A 20,960-nucleotide genomic window follows, 5' to 3' on the forward strand; every position below is an offset into this window, starting at 1 on the left:
CCGCGCCACTCAGCGCTGCTGAAAGCCTAACGATTTTGTAGATGTTTAGGTATCCTGGATTTCTAGGTGCATGTGTTGAATTGTGTGCATATTTATTTGTATACAAAACTGATTGCAATGAGGTTCCACAGACTACACTGGTTTATTCTGATAGGTTTTTTCTAAATAAAATCAGTTTGAATTTAAACATTAATGTGTAAAATAGAGGTGGGTAGAAATTAAAGTTGTGCAAAGCACTGACTCAAAATAATATGACCGTAAGCAAGTATACATTTGATCTTATCAACTTTACTGTTGATTAGAAGAAGTATTGACACCTTGATGACATTCAGTGTTTATTTAAAGTCACACAAAATCATATTTTTGATTTAGAGAGTGCAGAATACTCAGTACACAATGCTACATATGTCACCATATATATATGACACCAACAATATTAAATATTAACATGTTAATGATACACAAACACATAAACAAATAGCAGCTTCTTGATAAATACGATTCTATATACAGAGCTTTTGATTTAGAACAGTCTTTGTCTTGCATTATCCCAGTCTATGCGTTGCAGATAAATATATTTTATATGTTTATGAGATGTTTTAGATATGTATTGTAAATGCAGTTTAAATGGAAATGTAAGAAAATGGAAAAAAGACACACTCTTTACTTTACTCCTCTGGTTTCACAAAGGAACATGAGGACTTCTGTCCCACCCAGAAACCTGGCATCATCCTCCCCTTAAAGGAGCTCTTAATCTGCTGCAGCAGCTTGATCTCCCTTCTGGCTTCGCTCCCCTCTCCTTCCTCCGCTTCTTCTACTGCATAGAAATTGATGACCCCAGCTGGATGGTCGAGGTATACCCCGATGGTGCTGCTCTGGGGAACGTCCCAGATTTCTGTGTTAATGCCATTGAACCACACCTGGTAGTGGGATCCGCCCCACCCAAGACCCCAGGACTGCTCGTTCTCTCCCAGGCCACACTGACCGTCGCTTCCTCTCCTCCCTGCACTTTCAAAGGCGACTCCGACGACCACCCATCCTGAATATTTCACCTCCCAGTAAGCCCGGAAGCCGAGGATACCTTCTTTGCAAAGAACCTTAAAGAGGAAAAGAAGATTTTTACGTCTGGATTTGTGATCTACAAAAAGTAAATACAACCTACCTGTGGGACATGCTCATATCTCTCCGGTCTGTCCAGGACGGGACAAGTGACATCATCAGTCATGCGCGACACCTTGGACCCACCCTCGGTGATCCACAGCATCTTATTTGCGGTCTTGTCATCCAGGGAAAACTTGAGCAAGTCTGTGGGATGTGGAAAATGTACAGCCACGACAGAACGTCAGAAAAATAGAAACTACATAATACGAGAGTGACGGGAAAAAGGTTTTAAGCGAACTCTCTTACGTTTCAGAAGATCAGCTCTGCATGTGGGCTCGGGGAGGTTGGGCTCGTAGTCTGGGATATTTTCTGAGCGATGAAAAAAGTTAACATTGTGGGTACAAGCAGAGGCATTGTCCTAGAAAAAGTTAATCATATAGTGTATGTTCAATGGTTTACTTTAAAATCTTACCTGTTGGAGAAGCCCGATCTTTAGATTTTGGCCCTGCAAGTATAAAACAAGCATGACTGCCAGCTGTACTTATTAGATACTTGGGTTTCAATGTAAGAAAACTTCATACTAACAATAGACAGTATCTGCTCAGATAGTCTAAGTGACTTCACTCAAGCTGTCAAAGTAATCTGCTCTAATCTAAACTATAATCTTCAGAGACACATTCTCATCCAGTAACAAATGAATTACCCTGGCTGATAAAACTGCAGCATTATCATGCAGAGGAAGGGAGCCCACTCACCAGGTCTGCCGGTTGCAGGCAGGATTCTCATATTGGGAGGACTGGTTGGCATCGTTATTGCTCCTTGGCGTGTCTAGGTTTCCTGAATGTCAACGTCTGTCAGCGGTGTACTGCTGCAGCGATGCACACGGCTTCTTTATATACCCTCCTGACGGGGGGTAGGCCCTAAAGGTTTTGGGGGGCCCCTGGGAGTCTCGATGAGAATTTTTGGTAAGGTATGTGGAGATAATGAGCTCTCTAATGGGCGTGCCACGGAGCCAGCCAAACGAAACCAGGATATTCAGATCAGTGCCAACGCCTCTTCCGCTAACCCATATTTATCTTAAGGAGTCCTGAATTTGCTTTTACACTTAGCCTGTCATCTCTTTGTCATCACAGAGACTTCGTGGAAGTTGATATTTGAACAGGAATGAGGTCATCCTGTACAGAACAGAGGGGTCACGTACTGCCAGACGGGAAGATCACTTTGAGACCTTTGGTGATGGAGAGAAGAGAAGCCTGGCTCGGTGGAGTTTCATTCGGAGAAGAGCTCATCTGTGCACTTCAAGGTAAACATATATACTTTTACTAATGTACCTGCTATACTCTGTTTTGTCCTTTTAATTCTTTTTTTTTGTGGTAGATTTTGAATCCCTAATGTCTATGTTTAGACACTTGAGATGCTTCTGTGTTCCCTTAGCATATCAATATGCTGCAATATACTATTCTGTAGACATCACCTTTGCTTTGAAAAGTTAATGACTCATTTATAAGCAACCCATCGATGTGTATTGATTGGTGACAAGTACATAATGAAATCATAAGTGATTTATTTTTCTTGCGTTTGCCTTTGAATTCTGTGTTATGACCATTTAGAAGAAGCACATTGGTACATTTTATGAAAAGATAGTTCCACTTAGGGCTGCAACTTGCACTTATTTTCATTGTTGATTAATCTGTTGATTATTTTCTTGATTAATGGATGAGTTGTTTGGTCTGTAACATGTCAGATAACAGTGAAAAAATGTCAATCAATGTTTCCCAAAGCCCAAAATGACGTCCTCAAATGTTTTGTTTTGTACAAAACTCAAAGATATTCAGTTTACTGTCATAGAGAAGTAAAGAAACCAGAAAATATTCACATTTGATAAGCTGGAATCAGAGAATTTAAACTTTTTTTTCATTAAAAAAATGACTAAAACCGATTAATCGATTATCAAAACAGTTTGTGATTAATTTAATAGTTGACAATAATCGATTAATTGTTGCAGCTCTAGTTCCACCCTTATTAAAGACATTCAGACCTATTGACTCTCTGGACAGAAAACTGAGGTCATGATCTTGTCCATGCAGAGCCACTGCGCAGGGTCAGAGCTCCACCCCGGCCTTTATGGCAGAGGCCGCTTGTTAGTCAGCAGTGTTTTGAAAGTCCGTTGCCCCTGGTTTCTGATCGTCCCGTGAGAGGAGATTGGAGGAACTCAGATGACCACACGCGAACCTGTCACCCACACCCACCCACTCCTGTATTTTCAATAAATCCCATTGGGCAGACCGGGACAGTTCCGTCACCACAGCTCCGGGTATTTACTGTTAAGTATGTCGGTTGCACCGCAATCACCGCCCCAGTCAGTCATCTGCTTGGGCAGGCAGGAACACAAGAAGGTCGGGACAGCCTTGGCTAGAGGTTTGGCATCGTGCCAGAGCAGTAAACACCTGAGACACGCAAACTCACATTGGAGAGCATATCACAGGGAGGGGTTTACGACCAGTGACAGGCTTTTCCTCATAATCTTGCCACGGGCACGAAGGCACTTGTGATGGTAAATGGTCCATGTGATAATGGAGGTCAAGTGCATTACTAAGCCTGGTATGATGAACTGAGGTGCCTCGAGACTTGCAGTCGTCTCAGGTTATTAGGTTATAGTCTTTAGGTTATACTGGGTTATATGTGTATATACAGTATCTCTGCTTGTTGCATAACCTAAATCTATTTTCCAATTGATGATTATCAGATGATAAATGCCTATAATATCCTCATGTTAATGTCCTGTTTGTACTTTTTTCATCACTAAATTCAAATTAATTTATTGAATTTTGTGTGTGTACAAATATGCACAGTTTTATTGTGAAATTAATTAAAAAACTGCCAAATTAAAGTAATATATTCTCTTTAAGAGTTTATATGTGTACAAAGATTGTACTTGAATGTGGACACTTAAAGTTACTATGAGGAACTTTTAAGTAGTAATGACGCGGTCTCAATTTCATACTGATGCCCTCATATGACCTACAGAAGTAAACAAGAACATCAGCGTGAAGATTTGCTATTTCTATATAGTTAATGCTTGGCATCTGTTCCACAGGTTTGAATTCCAACAAAATCATGCAGGTTCACCAGAAACTCCGTCAGCTCAGACTCCAGCAGCGACCATCCCGCCGTGGAAAGGCCCAGATCTGGCTTCGCTGCCGCCCTCGACCTGCAGTTGGGGCTCCGGCGGGAGCTCCACGCCAGGCAGCAGAGGCTCCTCCAGCCGGGAGCAGAGCTTCGCCTCGCTGCTCCGCCTGTCCCAGCTGGGAGCCAACACCGACACCACGCTGCTGGAGGCCCAAGCCGTATTGCTGGACCCGCTGGAGGGAAAGGAAGCACGGGAGAACCAGAACCAGGACTGCACGGGGCAGACTGTCAGATCCTGCTGCAGTAAAATGAGAGGTTTCTTTAAATATGTTGCTGCAAGAGTACTAATACTTTCTCACATCACATTAATAATACTTTAATATAGAACAAAGTGACATATTTGTACTTATACACTACTTATACTATAGATATTTATATTTATACTTCAACATGTTACACATTTGCACCTGTTGGAGTTCACCCTGCTTGACGTCAAACACCAGGAACTCCTGCAGATTTAAATCTTTGTAGCTGCATACTCAGAATTTGTTTATGCATTTGCATGTGTGTGTTTGCATCGACCAATCAATGCTGTCCACTGTGCAATGTAGAGAGATCCGTGGTAGTGATTAAGAGGGAGGTGGGGGGAAAAAGGTGTGGTTTACTTGGTACTAGGGGGTGTCCTAAAGACATCTAACCATCATCTAACCTTTTTAAGGTAAAACATACAAACAGCTCCGATTACATGCCTCCCGCCTCCCCCTCCTTTCTATTAGAAAGTTTGATCTCACGCTCCTGTCCACGCCACCGGCTCTCATATCTTAACCTCTGTCCTGCATTATAGGTATATAAAGAGTGGTATTAAGCTGTCACCCAGCAAAGCCAACAGAGAGACTCATCATACTGAAGAGAGACCGCTGACATCAGGGCCGAGACAGGCTCACTGCAGCAGCTTATCAACAGCCGGTACCAAGAGAATCATTTCAGATACCCGGATGGCGGACAAAGGTGAACTTTATTTATTTTTTACATTTCACACCATTTAGAATCATTGGTTTAAATACAGGACGTTTTGTTTAATTTGTGAACACCACCCATCACATTTTTTTGAGAATATTACAGGGTTCATTTCCTTTTTCTGTCAAATTAAGCCTTTAAATAATATTGCAGCATATATTAAACGTCGCATCGAATAATCATTATCAGCAATGGTTTAAAATGTACTGATTCAATGGCCCGAGCCTGTCTGTGTCTGCAGCAGTTTTTCTTATCCGCTGAGGCAGATCCTGAGCGAACGGGTCACTAGAGTTGAAGTGCGTAAAAAAAGCGCAATATTTCACTGGCCGATTTCATGCTTGTCGTTGAAATGAGGGCCGTTTAATGGGTTTTACTGCCTGGGAGCAAAGGCCTGCGAGCGTCAACATCATCTGCATTAAAACAGATTTCACATGTAGTAAAATGCTGTAAACGGGTAGTATAATAGAAAATGTGTGACATTCAGCAGGATTGTAACTCATTGATGTCAGCCTCTAGAGACTGTATTATCATGACAACAAAGAAAACAGACTCATATACACCTGCAACATAACTTTCAGAAGAATAGAGTCTCAACTAGTTTGCAGTAGATGTTGTATAAAATAGTATAATTGCTAGCTTTATAATGATTGAAGATGAATCCAGCATCTTGCTGTTATGGAACAGAACATTAAATAAGAATGTACTTAAATTTGACAATATCACCATGGAAACAGATGCAGCGAGGAGTTAATCATATAATCAAAAACATTCTTTAAAAACTAAAACTTGAATAACAAGCCCCGCACAGATTGCCATAGAACGGGGTCCGAGGCTGCTTTTGAGCTTAAATAGTTTGTGTTCCGTGGTGTCACGTTGTAATGAGGCCAGACAAAGCGGTTCTTTTCATCATCTTGTGCTATATCCAGACAGGTGGCTTAGCATTCTTGCATGGTCCCTCTCAGCCTCCAGTCAACAGAGAGATATATATCAGCTCATTTAGACCTGACACGCATACTGCACGGCGTTAAAAATAACCGTTAGCTTTGAAAAATGTGGATGACACAACCAGGGCTTCACCTTGGAACTCTTTGTCCCAACTCTCTCTTTACTCAGGTTTCCTAATGTCCACACCTTTTGCCGTTTTTTCCCGCTCGCCAAGATGACGTTCTCTAATGTTGTGAGCTGATGTGTGAATTGAAAAGATAGTTTATTTCGGAGATGATGCTGCTTGTTGATATGAATAGAACCACATTACTTATGTTAGTTGATGCTGACACGTTAATGCTGAGGGATCGAGTGTCTCCTCTTTTTAATCCCCGTCCTTATGAACAAACTGGGGACTGCGTGCTTACATGAGTATTAGTTACAAAAATTGACATCGTGACTGAGCCTGTTATGCAATAGTAATTTATGAATTATTACTGACACAATACTGCTGCCTGTAATCAAGTTTAATTTGACATCTAAATGCTAGCAGACTTAATTATTTTCTGTCTCCATTATAAGCTCCTTTCATTAGAGAGTCCCTTACATGATTAAATTTAGGGATAAAGCATGTTACAATTCATTATCTTCACATTAACTCTATTTGGAAACAGCTGCTTTTTCAATTGAGACTAAATTGAAATGCAATGTGTCACTTTTTGGATACCTTAACTCAACTCTCTTGTTTATTTACTTAATAAGCAAATGTTGTAATGGACATCCCCAACTAATCTGACGTGTGTGAGCAGATCATGTTTCTTTTTATATCTCTTAAACTGCTCTTACTAAAGCCAACCCTAACAGCATGTGAGGTGTCTTGTTAATACCAACTGCCTGGCATGAAACAACCGCTGGCTCCAGGAAGCAATGCGGTTTGCTGATGTGATGATCTGACGGAGACAGATGGTTTTCTAATTATACACCATTTTGCTCTTCATCATCACCTGTTGAGAGACACACCTGGCACAAACGTCAGCCTATAGTATTTATAACAGCTGAGTATGTTGATCTTAATATAGGTTGTTCTCGTGAAAACACATTTTGTTTATTTTTTTTTTCGCAGCAAAAAAAGCCGTTGCAACAGGTAAGACAGTCACCTTATTACAGGCTTTCGCTTTTTTTAAATAAAAAATCTCGTCCGTCCCCATTTCCCCTGACCTTGTCTGACCTTGTTGTTCTGTCACTCACTCCTCAGAGAAGATCCCAGACTACGAGCCTAATATCCCTGAACCAAAATGCAGAGCTGATCTCATCAAACGTAAGATTTTTACTTTTTTTTATCCTTTAACAATTTGGTCCAAAAAAAGATTTTTCATGCTTTCTTTTTGTTGTTGTTTTTCCAGACTGGTTCAACCTTTCCATGGATGACAAGACAGCCAATAGGATGCTTTGGATCGGAGAGGGTGGTGCTAAGGTGGCCCGTAGGACTGATGATGTCAGTTGTCCCGTCTTGGATAGCCCGAAGCGATATGAGTATTCTCCACAGGTACAGTGCGGAGATGCAGTTGCATTATTTTTTACTGAAATTATACTATTTCTAATGTTCTTGATGTTCAATATGAAGTGAGATGAGAGTGCCATAAAATTGTCATGAATTTGATTGTAACAGAGGGCTGTGCCCCCTGCGTTTATTTAAATCCTGAGGCAACTGGTGTGGCGTTGCAAGTCGGAGAAAGTGATGCCGCTCTAAATTCTCCGCTGTGGCAGCGGTAATAAATCACACGTTATGTTGGATTACCTCTAAATCACACTGTCATTCCCATCCAGGTTCTTTGCAAAGAAGGCATCCTGGGCTTCCGTGGCTACTGGGAGGTGGAGTACTCGGGGTGGGTCGTGGTCGGGGTCGCGTACGAAGGAGCGGGGAGGAGGAACACCGACGGATTCTGCGGCCTGGGAGAGAACGAGGAGTCCTGGTGTCTTGGCTGGAGCGGTACCAGCTATAATGCCTGGCACAAAGGCCACAATGTAGACATCATAGAGATTCCTAAGTACTCCACAATTGGTGTGTACCTTGACCAGCCTGCTGGTATCCTAAATTTCTATGGTGTGGAGGAGGTGAAGGAGGGAGAGGAGAGCACGGGAGTAAAGGAGGTTTATCCTTTGCAGCAGATTAGGTGCCCCTTTGTGGAGAAAATGAGACCAGGTTTCTGGTTGGGGCCGCAGTCATACTGTTTGATCATGAAGAAGGAGGAATAAAGGACTGAATCATTACAATATCATATCTAAAAGTTAGCGATTATGAGCAGAACTCTGGTTGAAAGAGGAGTGAACCGTTTCTGTGGGGGAGAATAACTCCCTTTGCCGTGGACTTTGGGCTTTGTAACTATGCAGATCTTTTACATGCACGAAAAAAACTATATAACAAACTAAAGGAAAGGTAAAAAGCACAAAAGTATAATAGGTCCTCTTTAACATTTGTCTTCCATTAACTTACATAAATCCAACGTACATTACATCATAATTACGATATTAGCGCACATGAGATATATTCCTTATATACAGTATAGCTGAGGCAGATATACAGTATATACATTTCTGCATTTCAATAAAGGCAATCAGGTATGGGTTCAGCTGGCATTCACCTTTTGACCTTCCGCTCCTACTGTATATGGACTTTCCTGAAACCACTGGACCACTCAAGGTTTATACTGATATATTTATATGTATTTTTATTCCTCCATTGTTTGCTAATGTACAGGGCTACCTTGTTTGGTATGTATGCAGAATGTAAAGTTTAAATAAATGATAAAACACTGACTGAGAAACATGTTGTCCTGGTTTGTTAATCAGAATGTCAACACAAGACTGATAGCAAAAATATGCAAAAAGTAGTGCTGCACATGTACTGAATTGAATCCTTCATTAGATTAATTAATTAAATTTTTACTGGTAATAGACCCTTTTCACAGCAGCTTTCTACATGTCTCATGCAGGGTAAACACTGGTGTAATTAATAACATTAAAGGGACTATTTGTAACTTTCAGAAATGCTTGTTAACAGCGACACCTGTGGCCTTGAAATCAACGAAAGTCAGCGTCGAGCTCGCGCTTGCTCGCTCTAAATAGACATGGACGAGCATCGCTCAAAACAGTGAGGCGACACACGTCAGCTAAAAGCACAATATCACTCTATATTTCAGCTGCTTGGCAGTAATGTTAGCTGACCAGACGAAGGTCTCTCCATGAATCACTGCTGATCCAAGTGTTGGCTTTTCCTGCCTCAGCGCAGGCTCAGGCAGCGGGGCTCCTCAACGAGTTACGTTGTCGCCTCCCGACCGCAGCCGGCAGCCGCAGGGAGACACCGGCACCCGGTCGGTAACGAGACGACAACGTAACACATGGAGGAGCCCCGTCACTTCATTAGACACGGAAAACCTCTGTTGGTCTGGAGGAGCTGCAGCAGTTATTTCTGCACAAACGTCCACTGTACATTCACTAGATATTCTCAGAGCTAAACTAACTCTTCTGCAGTGTGGAGTGAGCGCGCGTTCACGTCTAGTAGAGGTGGAGCGAGTACGCGAGAACGCGCACTCTGTCTGAGTGAAGGTAAGCAGGCAGCGGAGACGAGGCTCCGGTCACACGCGAGCGCGCATATGCGAACGCACATGTGTGGCGACCCGCTACATTTATACGCTTAAAAAGTTACAAACAGTCCCTTTAATTATGGCCCTGTTCCATTTAGGTGTGTCAGGGTCCTGGTAATGTGCATGCTGGCTCACTGGAATGGCTGTGACAAACTAAATACAACGGGACCATGATTAAAGGTAGGGTTGATGGTGCTTTTCTAAAACATTTTTTGTTAAATTTGTTGAAATTCTCTTTACATCCTGACAGCAATCAATAAAGCAATTGCTCTACAGAAAAAAGCAGAAAGTTTGGTATCTGTGGCTGAGGCAGGACTGTAATAAGCCCGTCAAATGAAATGATTGAATGGCCTGTCTTCATGCGCTCATTCTGCCCGTACATTCATTGCGCGTCACCAGAGTCTTCCACAAGCTGCTCTATTGACAGCTGTGAGTACAGACAATAGCAACGTTCGTTGTTTATGTTCATTATATGTTTACGTTCATAAAGATAATTTTGGCGGAGTGGCTTTGGAGAGAGGCCTGAAGCGACGGGCTGTCAGTGTTGCCGACTTGACGACTTTCTCGCTAGATTTAGCGACTTTTGGAGCTAGTGCTGCTAACTACTTTCATTGGAAAAGAGTTGGCAACACTGGACTTGGTTTTTCAGTTGAATCATTTTTTAAAAAAATTTTTTTAACAATGTCTTTATTGTTTTTATTGCTATACAAACATCAGCATTATTATGCAATATTTTCAAAACAGGATTTACTTTAACAAACATAACATACCCCACACACCCACCCGTTCTCGCTTAACTTTTCCCTTTCTTACAGGGCCAAAATCAATATACAGCTTCACAGTATCAATCATACAACTTAACAGTTAAATGGCACCTCTAACAAAATGAAGATACATAAACAGAAAATAAATATATAGAAAATAAATAATAAATAAAATAAAAAGATTTTCAAAAACAAGAATCCATTCCCTTCCTAATTATTCCTCCTGTAGAAGCTCACCAATATCATTACTTTTTATGAAATCATTAAATGAATTCCATATTTCCTCATAAACACCCAGTTTGTTTTTCAAGGTATACTTTATTCTCTCCATTGACATACATTGTGCCATATTTTTAATCCAAGCGCCCATTGTAGGTGCATCGGATTAATTCCAGTTAAAATCAATCATTCGTTTTGCCTGCAATATAGGAAAATCAATAAATTTACACTCTTTGGTTCTCAGATTGAGATCTGATGGGTACAAATGTAGCAATATCATTTTGGGGTCCAGTGGAATGTTTACAGACAAAATGATCATGATTTTATTGATCACCTCCCTCCAGAATTTCTTTATTTTGTCGCACTCCCAAATGCAATGTAAAAGTGTTCCTTGAGCTTCATTACTTTTAAAGCAAGTATCAGGTATATTACTGTTATATTTATTCAATTTGACAGGGGTTACATAAGTCCGCATCAACCAGTTGTATTGAAGTAGCTTCAAATTAGTGTTGGCTGTTTGTATCTGAGCCTCCTTGCAGACTATGTTCCAATTATTATCTGAGATGTCCTCCTTTAAATCCACCCTCCATGCGTCAAGTTTGGACATTGATGTCTCCTTAGAGCCAGATGCAAGCCAGTTGTATACTAATGAAATTAAACCATTGCTATTACAGTTTTTGGTAATAATTTCTTCTAAGGATGAAAGTGCAGGAATTACTAACGACTGGTTCTGCATAGAGGAGATAAAACTTCTCAATTGCAAATATTTAAAGAGATGCTTCTTTGGGATGTTATGTACTAGAGAGATTTCCTCAAAGGTCATTAGAACCTCTTCTTTATAAAGGTCAGATAGTTTACTTAGTCCTTTCTTTGCCCATAGCTGGAATCCAGCATCCAGCTTGCCTGGTTTAAACGAAACATTCCCCCAAATGGGACTATATTGTGACAAGGAGTTAGCTATATTCATATATTTCTTTACCTCGTACCAGACATTAATCATATTAAGCAGTATGGGGTGGGTAGTTTGAGCTCTTAGATGTTTTGGAGTGGCTGAGTACAGGTACAAATTGAATGGTATCTGAACAGCACATTACTCTATATCCATCCATGATGGAGTATCTGCAATAGAGAAATAGAACATTATAGTTCTCAGCTGTGCAGCCAGATAATACCAATAAAGATTGGGGCACTTCGACCCCCCTGTGTCAAATGGAAGTTAAAACAGAGACAAGCGAACTCTAGGACACTTCTTATTCCAAATACATTTTGTAATGAGTGACGTAATTCTCGCAAACATTCCTTCCGGTTGTGCCAAAGGGATATTTTGAAATAGATATGTGAATTTAGGTAATATGCTCATCTTTAATATGTTTATTCTCCCTATCAGAAAAATAGGCAGAGGCATCCATCTTTCTATAGATTTGAATGCTGAATCCGTTATAAGGTCATAATTTCTTATGGCTATATTTTCTACTTGAGGTACTATTTTGATGCCCAAATTAGTAAAACTGGTTGAAAACTTAAAAATAGATATATGTTGGTCAGGATCTTGTCTCTCATTTTCATTAAGCAACATAAGTGAGGATTTTGAATTGTTCAATTTATATCCGGAGATTTTACCGAACAGGTCGATCAGATCTAACAGTGCCGGTATGGAGGTGTTTAGTTGTTTTAGGAACAGAATGACATCATCTGCATAGAGAGCTATTCTATGATCCCTGTTACCAATTTGGATCCCCTGTATTTGCCTGTTAGCTCTAATTGTTATTCAATAGCTAGAATAAAAAGAAGCGGTGACAAGGGTGAACCTTGGGGGCAGCCTCTTGTGTTATTGAAGGAGTCAGACACCACTTCATTAGTTAGTACTTCAGCTATAGGGTTGAGATGTAGTGATTTAATCCAATTACAAAAGGTGTTTCCAAATCCAAACCTGGCAATAAAATCAAAACGATAAGGGCCACTCAACCCTATCAAAGGCCTTCTCTGCATCTAGTGAGAGAAGAACTGAATCCTTTTGGTTGAATCATTTCTAAAATCTAGTGTGCTGTTGCAAGTTTCTCAGTATTACCGATCGATTACACCTGTGTTCACCCTGCTATCACATGTCAAAAGGGCTGCGATGAAAAGGGCCTATGGCGTAAACAGGTGTTTCTTTGATTTACTGTGGCGTATAAGATTACATTTCCCTAAGGTGACCTCTTAGTCAATGTAATATTGTAAGTGATGAACAAATATGGATTATGTGGCCATAGTATGACATTTTGTCTAGCTTTACTGAGGCGTCTTCCTTTATGTGTGTTGACAACACTGACAAGACTAGTTTCTTAATCTTACTTTCAACTCGTGTTTGCAACCTTCTTCCTGCTTGACAGACTCCTACGGTTTCAGGGGTGTCAAATGTCTCTGCTAGCCTCACTTATATCCATATGTCAAAGACAAGTGCATACTCCCACTTGACCCATGGTGAGCACTCTCTCCGCTGACCTTAACTCCTCTTTCAGAGAATCCTCAAGCCCCCCTGCCTCATCTTTACTCTGGGTATATAAGTCAAGTGGGAGACAAAGATTTTTCCACTTTCACTTTCGGATGAATAGAAGGATTTTGAAGAGTCTGGATCTGGATTATTAGCACGCAGCCTCAATATGCCCACTACACCCAATTCTGCAATAATAATCACGGAGAGCAACAAACCAGGTACGTGTTTTGTTCTATTTACATTAAATACATTTGCATTTTAACAAATGACGAATGAGTAAATTGCCTATCTGCTGGGACAGTTACTGAGTATTTTATACTTTATACTATATTATTTTCAACTTCTCTCATACTCTTTCTTGGATGGTTGTTTTGATTGGTTTCCATAATGGATACACAGTGTAATATTTTTGGTATGAGAAACTCAAGTATTAAAGAAGCAGTATCTTAGGGATGATTATACCTTGACCCATTGCTGGGATTCTAATGACTGGAAAATGAATGTGCAAGCTTTTCAGAATAAGACATCGATTGTAAACTACAATTTGTCAAACTCTCCATAGATTTACAATATTAAAAATGTATTTGTGCGTCAGTTTATGAATAACTTAGATACTATATAGTGTAGTCAGTGTATAGTACAGTGTTTCATGTCAGCATTTAGTATTTATCATTCATATGTCAACAAACGGCGAACAACTCTTCACATTATCGCAGTTTAACCTTTGACCTTAATCTTTTTAGGAAAGAAAATGAAATCCAGTAAGAACAAGAAAACAAATGCAGGTAATGGAGTTGTTGCATGCATTCATACTCCTCGTGATGTGAGCATTTAGTTTGTATTTAAGACAATTTCCTCTCCTTACAGAAAAAGTGTCCGTTTATGTGCCGGACATCCCAGAGCCAACATGCAGAGCTGAGCTCATGAAGTGTACGAGCAGATTCAGATATTTTTTTCTCAAATCATTCAATGTTCAGCAATATTTTACAGGATGTCATAACAAAAACATTGTTTAATTTTCTCCTGCAGACTGGATGAATTTGTCTTTGGATGATAAGACCGCCAACAAGATGCTGTGGATTTCTGACAGCGGCTCCAAGGTGTGTCGTAGGACTGAGGAGGTTTGTCCTGTCCTGGATAGACCTGAGAGATACGAGTACTCTCCACAGGTAAGTCAGAAAATAACACAAATACAGTTACAGGCTATCTTACAAAGAAACATGTTTTTTTTTTCATTTGTCTTCCTTTTTTCATTTCTTCAAAGGTGGTGTGCAAAGAGGGCATCTGGAACATGAGGGCTTACTGGGAAGTGGAGTACTCGGGGTGGGCGGTAATCGGAGCCGCCTATGAAGGAGCAGGACGGAGGGCACACTCTGGGCCGAGCGGCCTCGGAGAAAACGAGGAGTCCTGGGGTCTGTGTTGGTCAGGAACAAGTTACCAGATCTGGTTCAACGGTATGGACAAAGACATACACGATGTCCAGTATTCCTCCACAATTGGGGTTTACATCGACCAGCCCGCAGGGATTATTAGCTTTTATGCTGTGACCGGTGAGGGGTCAGAGAGGGAGGTTAAGCTGTTGCAAAAAGTTAACACGACTATTGACAAAAAGATTCTTCCAGGTTTCTGGGTGGGAATTCAGTCCTCATGCACAATACTGAAGAGACCAGAATGAACTGCTGAAGCTAAAACTGATAAAATCTGTGTGTTAACATATTCCTGTAGTTCTTATTTAATACCTACAACTGTTTTTAACCACAGTTAATCTAACTTTGAGAAATATATTTCTATTTTTCTGTACTCTATTTTTGTCTGATACTTGTGTACTTTTTTGTCCTTGATTGTACAGTATACTGTGTGTCTGGTTCTATAGCATCAGATTGGATATTTATGTAGTGATTATGATATTCATGAATTTTGAGTACCTGAAATCTGAAATAAAGAATGTATTACTATAAATGAATGCTTTTCGACAATTACTTTTTTAATCAAAATACTCCTATCCCTGGTCATGTTTATAATTGATATAACCTTTCTTTAACTGGGAAGTCACATTGAGATTAAAACCTCTTTTACAAGTGAGACATAGCCAAGATAGAGTCAAATAGCAGCATGCAACACATAACAAGACAACATTGTATCACGGCAGCAACAATAGGTACAACAAAATAACCTGATGAAATGAAATACTGGCATGTATGTATGACTTCAAAGATTCAATTTTGACATAATTTAAGTTTAATACCTCAGTGACACTACAAAACTTTAATTCAGAGATTAGAGAGATGAAAGCAACAAAAGCCACTTAATTTCATGCAAATTTTGTACAGAACCATTTCAAATGGAAAAAAGAGCTTGACCTCACTTCTCATTTATTCCCTAATGGCTGAAAGCCTTTGTGTGTTGCTCAGATATAGGTTTCATCCAGTGTAAAGTGCTCACTGCATCGATCCCCTCTGGATTTAGCTGAGTAAAGGAGAAGGAGTGCGAAATCGCTCCCCTATGGACTAAACGGGCTCACTTTGATATGTGAGAGGCTCCAGCCTGAAGATCACTTTCCTACTTTGACAGGTGGGCCTCAGCTCTGGCCGCCTTCACACCTAAAGCATGAGCTTTAACGGGAACTAAAAGTGGGGCACGCCGTCAAACACAGAACATTCCCACTCCTGGAGGCCCTATGCGTCGTATCCTCATTCTCATCTCATTAATAAGAAGTGGTTAGAGGAGCCCCAGTGAGTGACCACAATATATGCCAGTATTTCATGCTCTTTAACTGCTGTCACTTCTATCACCTACTGTACAATGAAGGTCGTGTGTGGCTGAGACAACTTGGGAAAAGCCATAGGACATTTATAGAGACATATGAAACCTTATGCATAGGTCAGTTGAAGAAACACTCTTCCAGAAGTGGGTCAAAACGGATCTGAATTTACATGAATGTTTTTTTGTGGCTATAATCTATATGTTTACAATAACAGTGACTCAAATGAGAATGTGAAAACAGGGTCATTCTCCAAATCAGTCCTTGGTTTTGAGTTGTCAAACACGTACTTCCTTGTACAGTCTGGTAATGTGACAGTCGCCTGTGCTCCTGCTCCACCTCGTGCCTTACAGTTTCAATCTCCTTGTTGTTCCACTCCAGCTCCTGGAAGGAGTCATCTTTGGTCTCATCATTCACTGGATGGCCATTTTGCACTCCTGCATAGTCAACTATCAATGATTTATACGTGGCGCCAAACATATCCGTCAATTCTGTGGCATTTTTGTACAAACAATGTCGCTCATAGTGATGTACTTACAGAGAATTATCATCTGAATCTGCAGCTCCCTTTGGCTTTACAGAGCTTTATAGTGAGTTTAATTCATTGTTTAGCTGTACGGCCCTCAGATTAACTGTTCTGGTTCAGTCTCACTGCTCTCATAGCGACAGTATCGGACATACAGTAGCAGGCAGCTGTTTTCAGCCAAAAAGCTGTAAAAACCTACAGTACACTAATCTGCTCGGCACCAAACTACAGACAGACACAGTTAGAGACTACAGTAGCTGGTGAGCATAGTGGAGAATTTAGGAGCTAAAGAGACAGATGTTTCCCTCATGACATGTTTCCGGGCGTTCACAGGGCTGAAAATAAGTTTTTTCATGCAGTGTCAGGAGTTGGTTGAGACCAAAATCAGAGCTAAAACAGAGTGTTTATTAGACTTAAATACATCAAGTGAACAGAAACACGACCAGAAACAATGAATGCTCTGTAACTGCTGGAGGAGTAAATAAGCAACTTTTTGCTAACAAGTTATTGCAGGTTTATTAATAAATATATGCTATTGTATTTTGCTCAAAAATAATTATTTGAATACCCCACCAGCTTTTTTTATTTAAAGTTTGTAATGTTCGATTGTCATTTATCATGAAATGATCAAACCTGCAAATATTAGAGTCTGTCAGTCCTGATCATAGACTGCAGGTTATTCTACTTGGCTACTAAAGTGCTTAATTATGGGAAAAGTTTGTCCACAGCTACAGTAATGTTAGCTATGAACCATTAACTGGGTTGTAAGGCTGCAGGGTAATTTGATTATAATAATGTAGTAGATACGTTTACACATACTGTATATGTAATCAAAGTGTAAATGTTTTGTAAAACATACCAATATGGTAATATGAATTGTCCTGAGGTTTAAATATATAAATAACACTCACTGTACATGTATGTAACATGTAAAAGTACCTGATCAGGAGGAAAGATCCCTAAATTTACATAGGAAGTGCATACGGGTCATTTTAGACCTACTCTTTGAAAATGTAGGTAATAATACAAAAACTTAATTTTTATAAAAATTAAATGAGGTATAAAAAATGTAATGGGTGGAAATCAAGAAGATTTTTGTTATGAAAAAACAAGTTATGCCATTTTATTTGCATCAAAACGTATTTGAAAGTTCATGGGAACCATGCATGTGAGGAATTTGAGGCCCAATCTTGCATGTAGCAACACCATTAATAGTTAAATAAATATGTTGACATAGTAGATAGAGGTTGTCAAACCTCATAAATAGTTATACGATAAGATACCGTTACAGAACTATGTTTAACTGCTGAAGCACACCTGCGATTATATAGACATCTAAGCATGATTTATGCAGCAATTCCTGTGATGAGTATAAGTGAGAATTTACGGTTGCAGGCGCGACAGCTAAACCACATGACAGGTATTAACATCCATCCATGACCGAAGAAAACACAACTGGAGACCATGATCCAAGAATAATCACACCCAGAGTGCCAATGCCCTTCATGTTAGTATGTGGATGTGATGTATCGTGTGTGTGAGTGAGTGGTAACTCTAAGCTTATGTCATGAGCAGAGAGGTATATGATATATAAGTGACACATATAGCATGACATATAGGTTAGGGGGGAGAGAGTGACCCACATTTCATGCTGCTGTACAAGTATATGCACACAATACATACTCTAATACCTGGGTACCTTCAAATAGAAGTTTAAAGGTCCCATATCATGCTCATTTTCAGGTTCATACTTGTATTTTGTGTTTCTACTAGAACACTAGAACCACATGGAGCTGAACGCTCTGAAGACAGTGGAGATGGCAGTGGACCCCAGTCGACACGGTGGAGTCGTTCCGTTTCCTGGGCACGACCATCGCCCAGGACCTCAAGTGGGAGCTAAACATTAGCTCCCTCACCAGTAAGGCCCAGCAGAGGATGTACTTCCTGCGGCAGTTGAAGAAATTCAACCATGATGGTGCACTTCTACTCGGCCGCCATCATCGAGTCCATCATCACCTCCTCCATCACCGTCTGGTTCGCCGCTGTCACCGCCAGGGACAAGGCCAGGCTGCAGCGGGTCATTCGTGCTGCAGAGAAGGCGATCGGCTGCAACCTTCCCTCCCTCCAGGAGCTGTACACCTCCAGGACCTTAAGGAGGGTAGGGAAGATTGTGGCCGACCCCTCCCATCCTGGATACCATCTATTTCAGACTCTGCCATCTGGCAGGAGGTTAAGGTCCATCAGAACCAAAACCTCACGCCACAAAAACAGTTTTTTCCCCATGGCAGTGGGGCTCTCCAACAGCCCATCCGCCCCCCTGTGAATGTCTCTCCCTCACACACACACTACTGCCCCCCCTCCCCCTAATTTCTGATCTTTATGGTGCATCCACATGGAAGTATTAATAATTCATTAACAGCATTCAAAGATGGTGTCCTCACTTCTTCCAGAATTTATGACACAATTCTGACATTTATAACACTTGTGCAGCAGCTCGATAAGTAGCAGCGTTCAGTAGCTGGTTCTAAATAACTTTTGCTTAATGTGCTCCCATGTTATAATTCCCAACTGGTCCAACACCCCCTCATCGATGATATGCAGCACTCATTTATTCTTGCACTATTGGTCCCAGCAGATTTACTGTCATGTTGCTCCTGGCCAGCGTTCAAAAAGTCTACAGTCTGTCATGGCCTGCTGGGAGCTTCATATTGCTCTCTCTCTATTCTATGTCACATGCAAACACGTACACACACATATATATATATAGACTCACTGACACATCCCTCTCATTCACCTTCTCTGTTTCTGTTTTCTGTTCTGCATGTAATTACAGATGCCAATCTAAAGTTGGACATGTGGTGCCACTGTAGTCCATACTGTACATAACACTGGGATACTGGGTAACGGTCTGTTTATGGTTTACTGCTGCAACTGTTTGGGGGTTTTGACACCACCAGTATAGTTTAAAACTGGCTGTATTGAAAGGAGAGTTTTATTTTATAGGGAATACAAATACATTTACATAGAGAATTGCACAACAATTTTCCATTGCAATGTATCACTGTAACCACATTTACATTTCAACAGGTGACTTTTTTTTACCAGTTTTCTTCATGAGCCGGTAGAACTCGTAAAATTACAGTGTTTTCTCACCATACGACAAAACATTTGGTGATTGGGCCTCTACTGTATTTGTAACCCCAAATATAAACTTCAGATTTGCTCATACACATTGTATTGAATAATTTGTGATAGCGTTAACTCGCATGTTTTTTATTTATCATCATGGTTAAAAATATAAGTTTGTTTGTTAAGCGTTAACCCGAACAAATCATGAAACCCCACAACAAACGTTACTGATGTAAACACACTGTATGTTTAACATGATCAAAAAAAGTTCAAATTTAGGTAGCACAGCTACTGTTTTGTTTATTTTCTATCACATATTGTGCCTTTTAATCCATGAAGACAATATTCAAAAACACTAATACATGCGGATTCCCGTAATACTTAATTTCTTTATTGTTTCTATGTATTAATGCACAAATTTGCAACCATGTACATTTACTCAAGTACTGAATTTTGAGGCACATTTACAGTACTTTAGTATTTGCATTTAATGCTACTTTATAGTTTTACTCCACCACATTTTAGGGAAATATTTTACTTGCTACTCTACTACATTTACTTTGATTACACAAAACCTGTGATGAGTTTACTGTATACAATACGATACCATTCTTATAGATTAAACCACACAGCAGTATATAAAGTAATTAAAATGATCTCACCCAAAACATTGAAATATGATGTATCAGTAACATTAATGTGATTATATGTGATATATTACTGACCATACAGTAGGAGCCATATTATGTCATTATTATTTTTATTTTTAATACTTTATACATTTCATTACATTTATACTGAAGACAACAGCATCATCTTCTGTTAGAAGTGAGTCATTACAAGCCAGACATGTTGGCTGCTGTTGGCTATGTACTGTGTATATTCTGCTATAACATAGTTGTCTTGTAACCTCATAAAGAATTTCTATGTATTTTAGTCACAATTTTTACATACATTACTTATTAATTTGAATACTTTTTGTAAATCTGTCAGTAAAAGCAGTAAGTGATGTAGAAAATTATCCAATAGCTCTACCTGCTGGATTCTTGTTGTTTGTACACAACAAAAGGTAAAGCATTTTATTCACAGTATGATCTGACTGCATGCTTAAATGGATTTTTACCAACTCTATATGTAATATGCTTCCCTTCGCATAGACATACATCATTCATTTCCTGAATTTTAAAATTAAATAGTAAAAATCTTATGACTTTCTGTAATATTTCATTATATTTTGATATCTTCCATAGAGTATTTTTTACTTTAATGA

The 20,960-nt window shown here is 39.9% G+C and overlaps 3 protein-coding genes across 3 annotated transcripts; 2 read left to right on the forward strand and 1 right to left on the reverse strand.

The window, feature by feature from the left end:
• Positions 1 to 445: 445 nt before the first annotated feature.
• On the reverse strand, positions 446 to 1,908 carry LOC141759003 (stonustoxin subunit beta-like). Its single transcript, XM_074620895.1, has 5 exons — positions 1,857 to 1,908; positions 1,574 to 1,606; positions 1,408 to 1,470; positions 1,163 to 1,305; positions 446 to 1,097 (listed from the first exon to the last, which is right to left on the reverse strand). The coding sequence occupies exons 1-5, from the start codon at positions 1,906 to 1,908 to the stop codon at positions 669 to 671; spliced, it is 720 nt and encodes a 239-aa protein (XP_074476996.1). The 3' UTR covers positions 446 to 668.
• A 5,479-nt stretch (positions 1,909 to 7,387) lies between these two features.
• On the forward strand, positions 7,388 to 8,793 carry LOC141758481 (stonustoxin subunit beta-like). The gene is made up of 3 exons (XM_074619952.1): positions 7,388 to 7,489; positions 7,575 to 7,717; positions 7,999 to 8,793. Exons 2-3 carry the CDS (start codon positions 7,592 to 7,594, stop codon positions 8,425 to 8,427), a joined length of 555 nt encoding a protein of 184 aa, XP_074476053.1. The 5' UTR covers positions 7,388 to 7,489; positions 7,575 to 7,591; the 3' UTR covers positions 8,428 to 8,793.
• A 2,845-nt stretch (positions 8,794 to 11,638) lies between these two features.
• On the forward strand, positions 11,639 to 15,320 carry LOC141758482 (stonustoxin subunit beta-like). The gene is made up of 5 exons (XM_074619953.1): positions 11,639 to 13,492; positions 14,018 to 14,059; positions 14,142 to 14,204; positions 14,304 to 14,443; positions 14,539 to 15,320. Exons 1-5 carry the CDS (start codon positions 13,441 to 13,443, stop codon positions 14,947 to 14,949), a joined length of 708 nt encoding a protein of 235 aa, XP_074476054.1. The 5' UTR covers positions 11,639 to 13,440; the 3' UTR covers positions 14,950 to 15,320.
• Positions 15,321 to 20,960: the final 5,640 nt, after the last annotated feature.

Source organism: Sebastes fasciatus, chromosome 20 (assembly GCF_043250625.1).
Source record: "Sebastes fasciatus isolate fSebFas1 chromosome 20, fSebFas1.pri, whole genome shotgun sequence".
NCBI lineage: Eukaryota > Metazoa > Chordata > Actinopteri > Perciformes > Sebastidae > Sebastes > Sebastes fasciatus.

Excerpts from the sequence above, each read along its gene's own strand:
- LOC141759003 (XM_074620895.1), bottom strand. The coding sequence starts at position 1,908 with ATGCCAACCAGTCCTCCCAATATGAGAATCCTGCCTGCAACCGGCAGA. Across the intron at positions 1,306-1,407 it reads CAGAGCTGATCTTCTGAAAC|ACTTGCTCAAGTTTTCCCTG; the intron begins GTAAGAGAGTTC and ends CACATCCCACAG. Across the intron at positions 1,098-1,162 it reads GATATGAGCATGTCCCACAG|GTTCTTTGCAAAGAAGGTAT; the intron begins GTAGGTTGTATT and ends TTCCTCTTTAAG.
- LOC141758481 (XM_074619952.1), top strand. The coding sequence starts at position 7,592 with ATGGATGACAAGACAGCCAATAGGATGCTTTGGATCGGAGAGGGTGGT. Across the intron at positions 7,718-7,998 it reads GATATGAGTATTCTCCACAG|GTTCTTTGCAAAGAAGGCAT; the intron begins GTACAGTGCGGA and ends ATTCCCATCCAG.
- LOC141758482 (XM_074619953.1), top strand. The coding sequence starts at position 13,441 with ATGCCCACTACACCCAATTCTGCAATAATAATCACGGAGAGCAACAAA. Across the intron at positions 14,205-14,303 it reads CAGAGCTGAGCTCATGAAGT|ACTGGATGAATTTGTCTTTG; the intron begins GTACGAGCAGAT and ends TTTCTCCTGCAG. Across the intron at positions 14,444-14,538 it reads GATACGAGTACTCTCCACAG|GTGGTGTGCAAAGAGGGCAT; the intron begins GTAAGTCAGAAA and ends ATTTCTTCAAAG.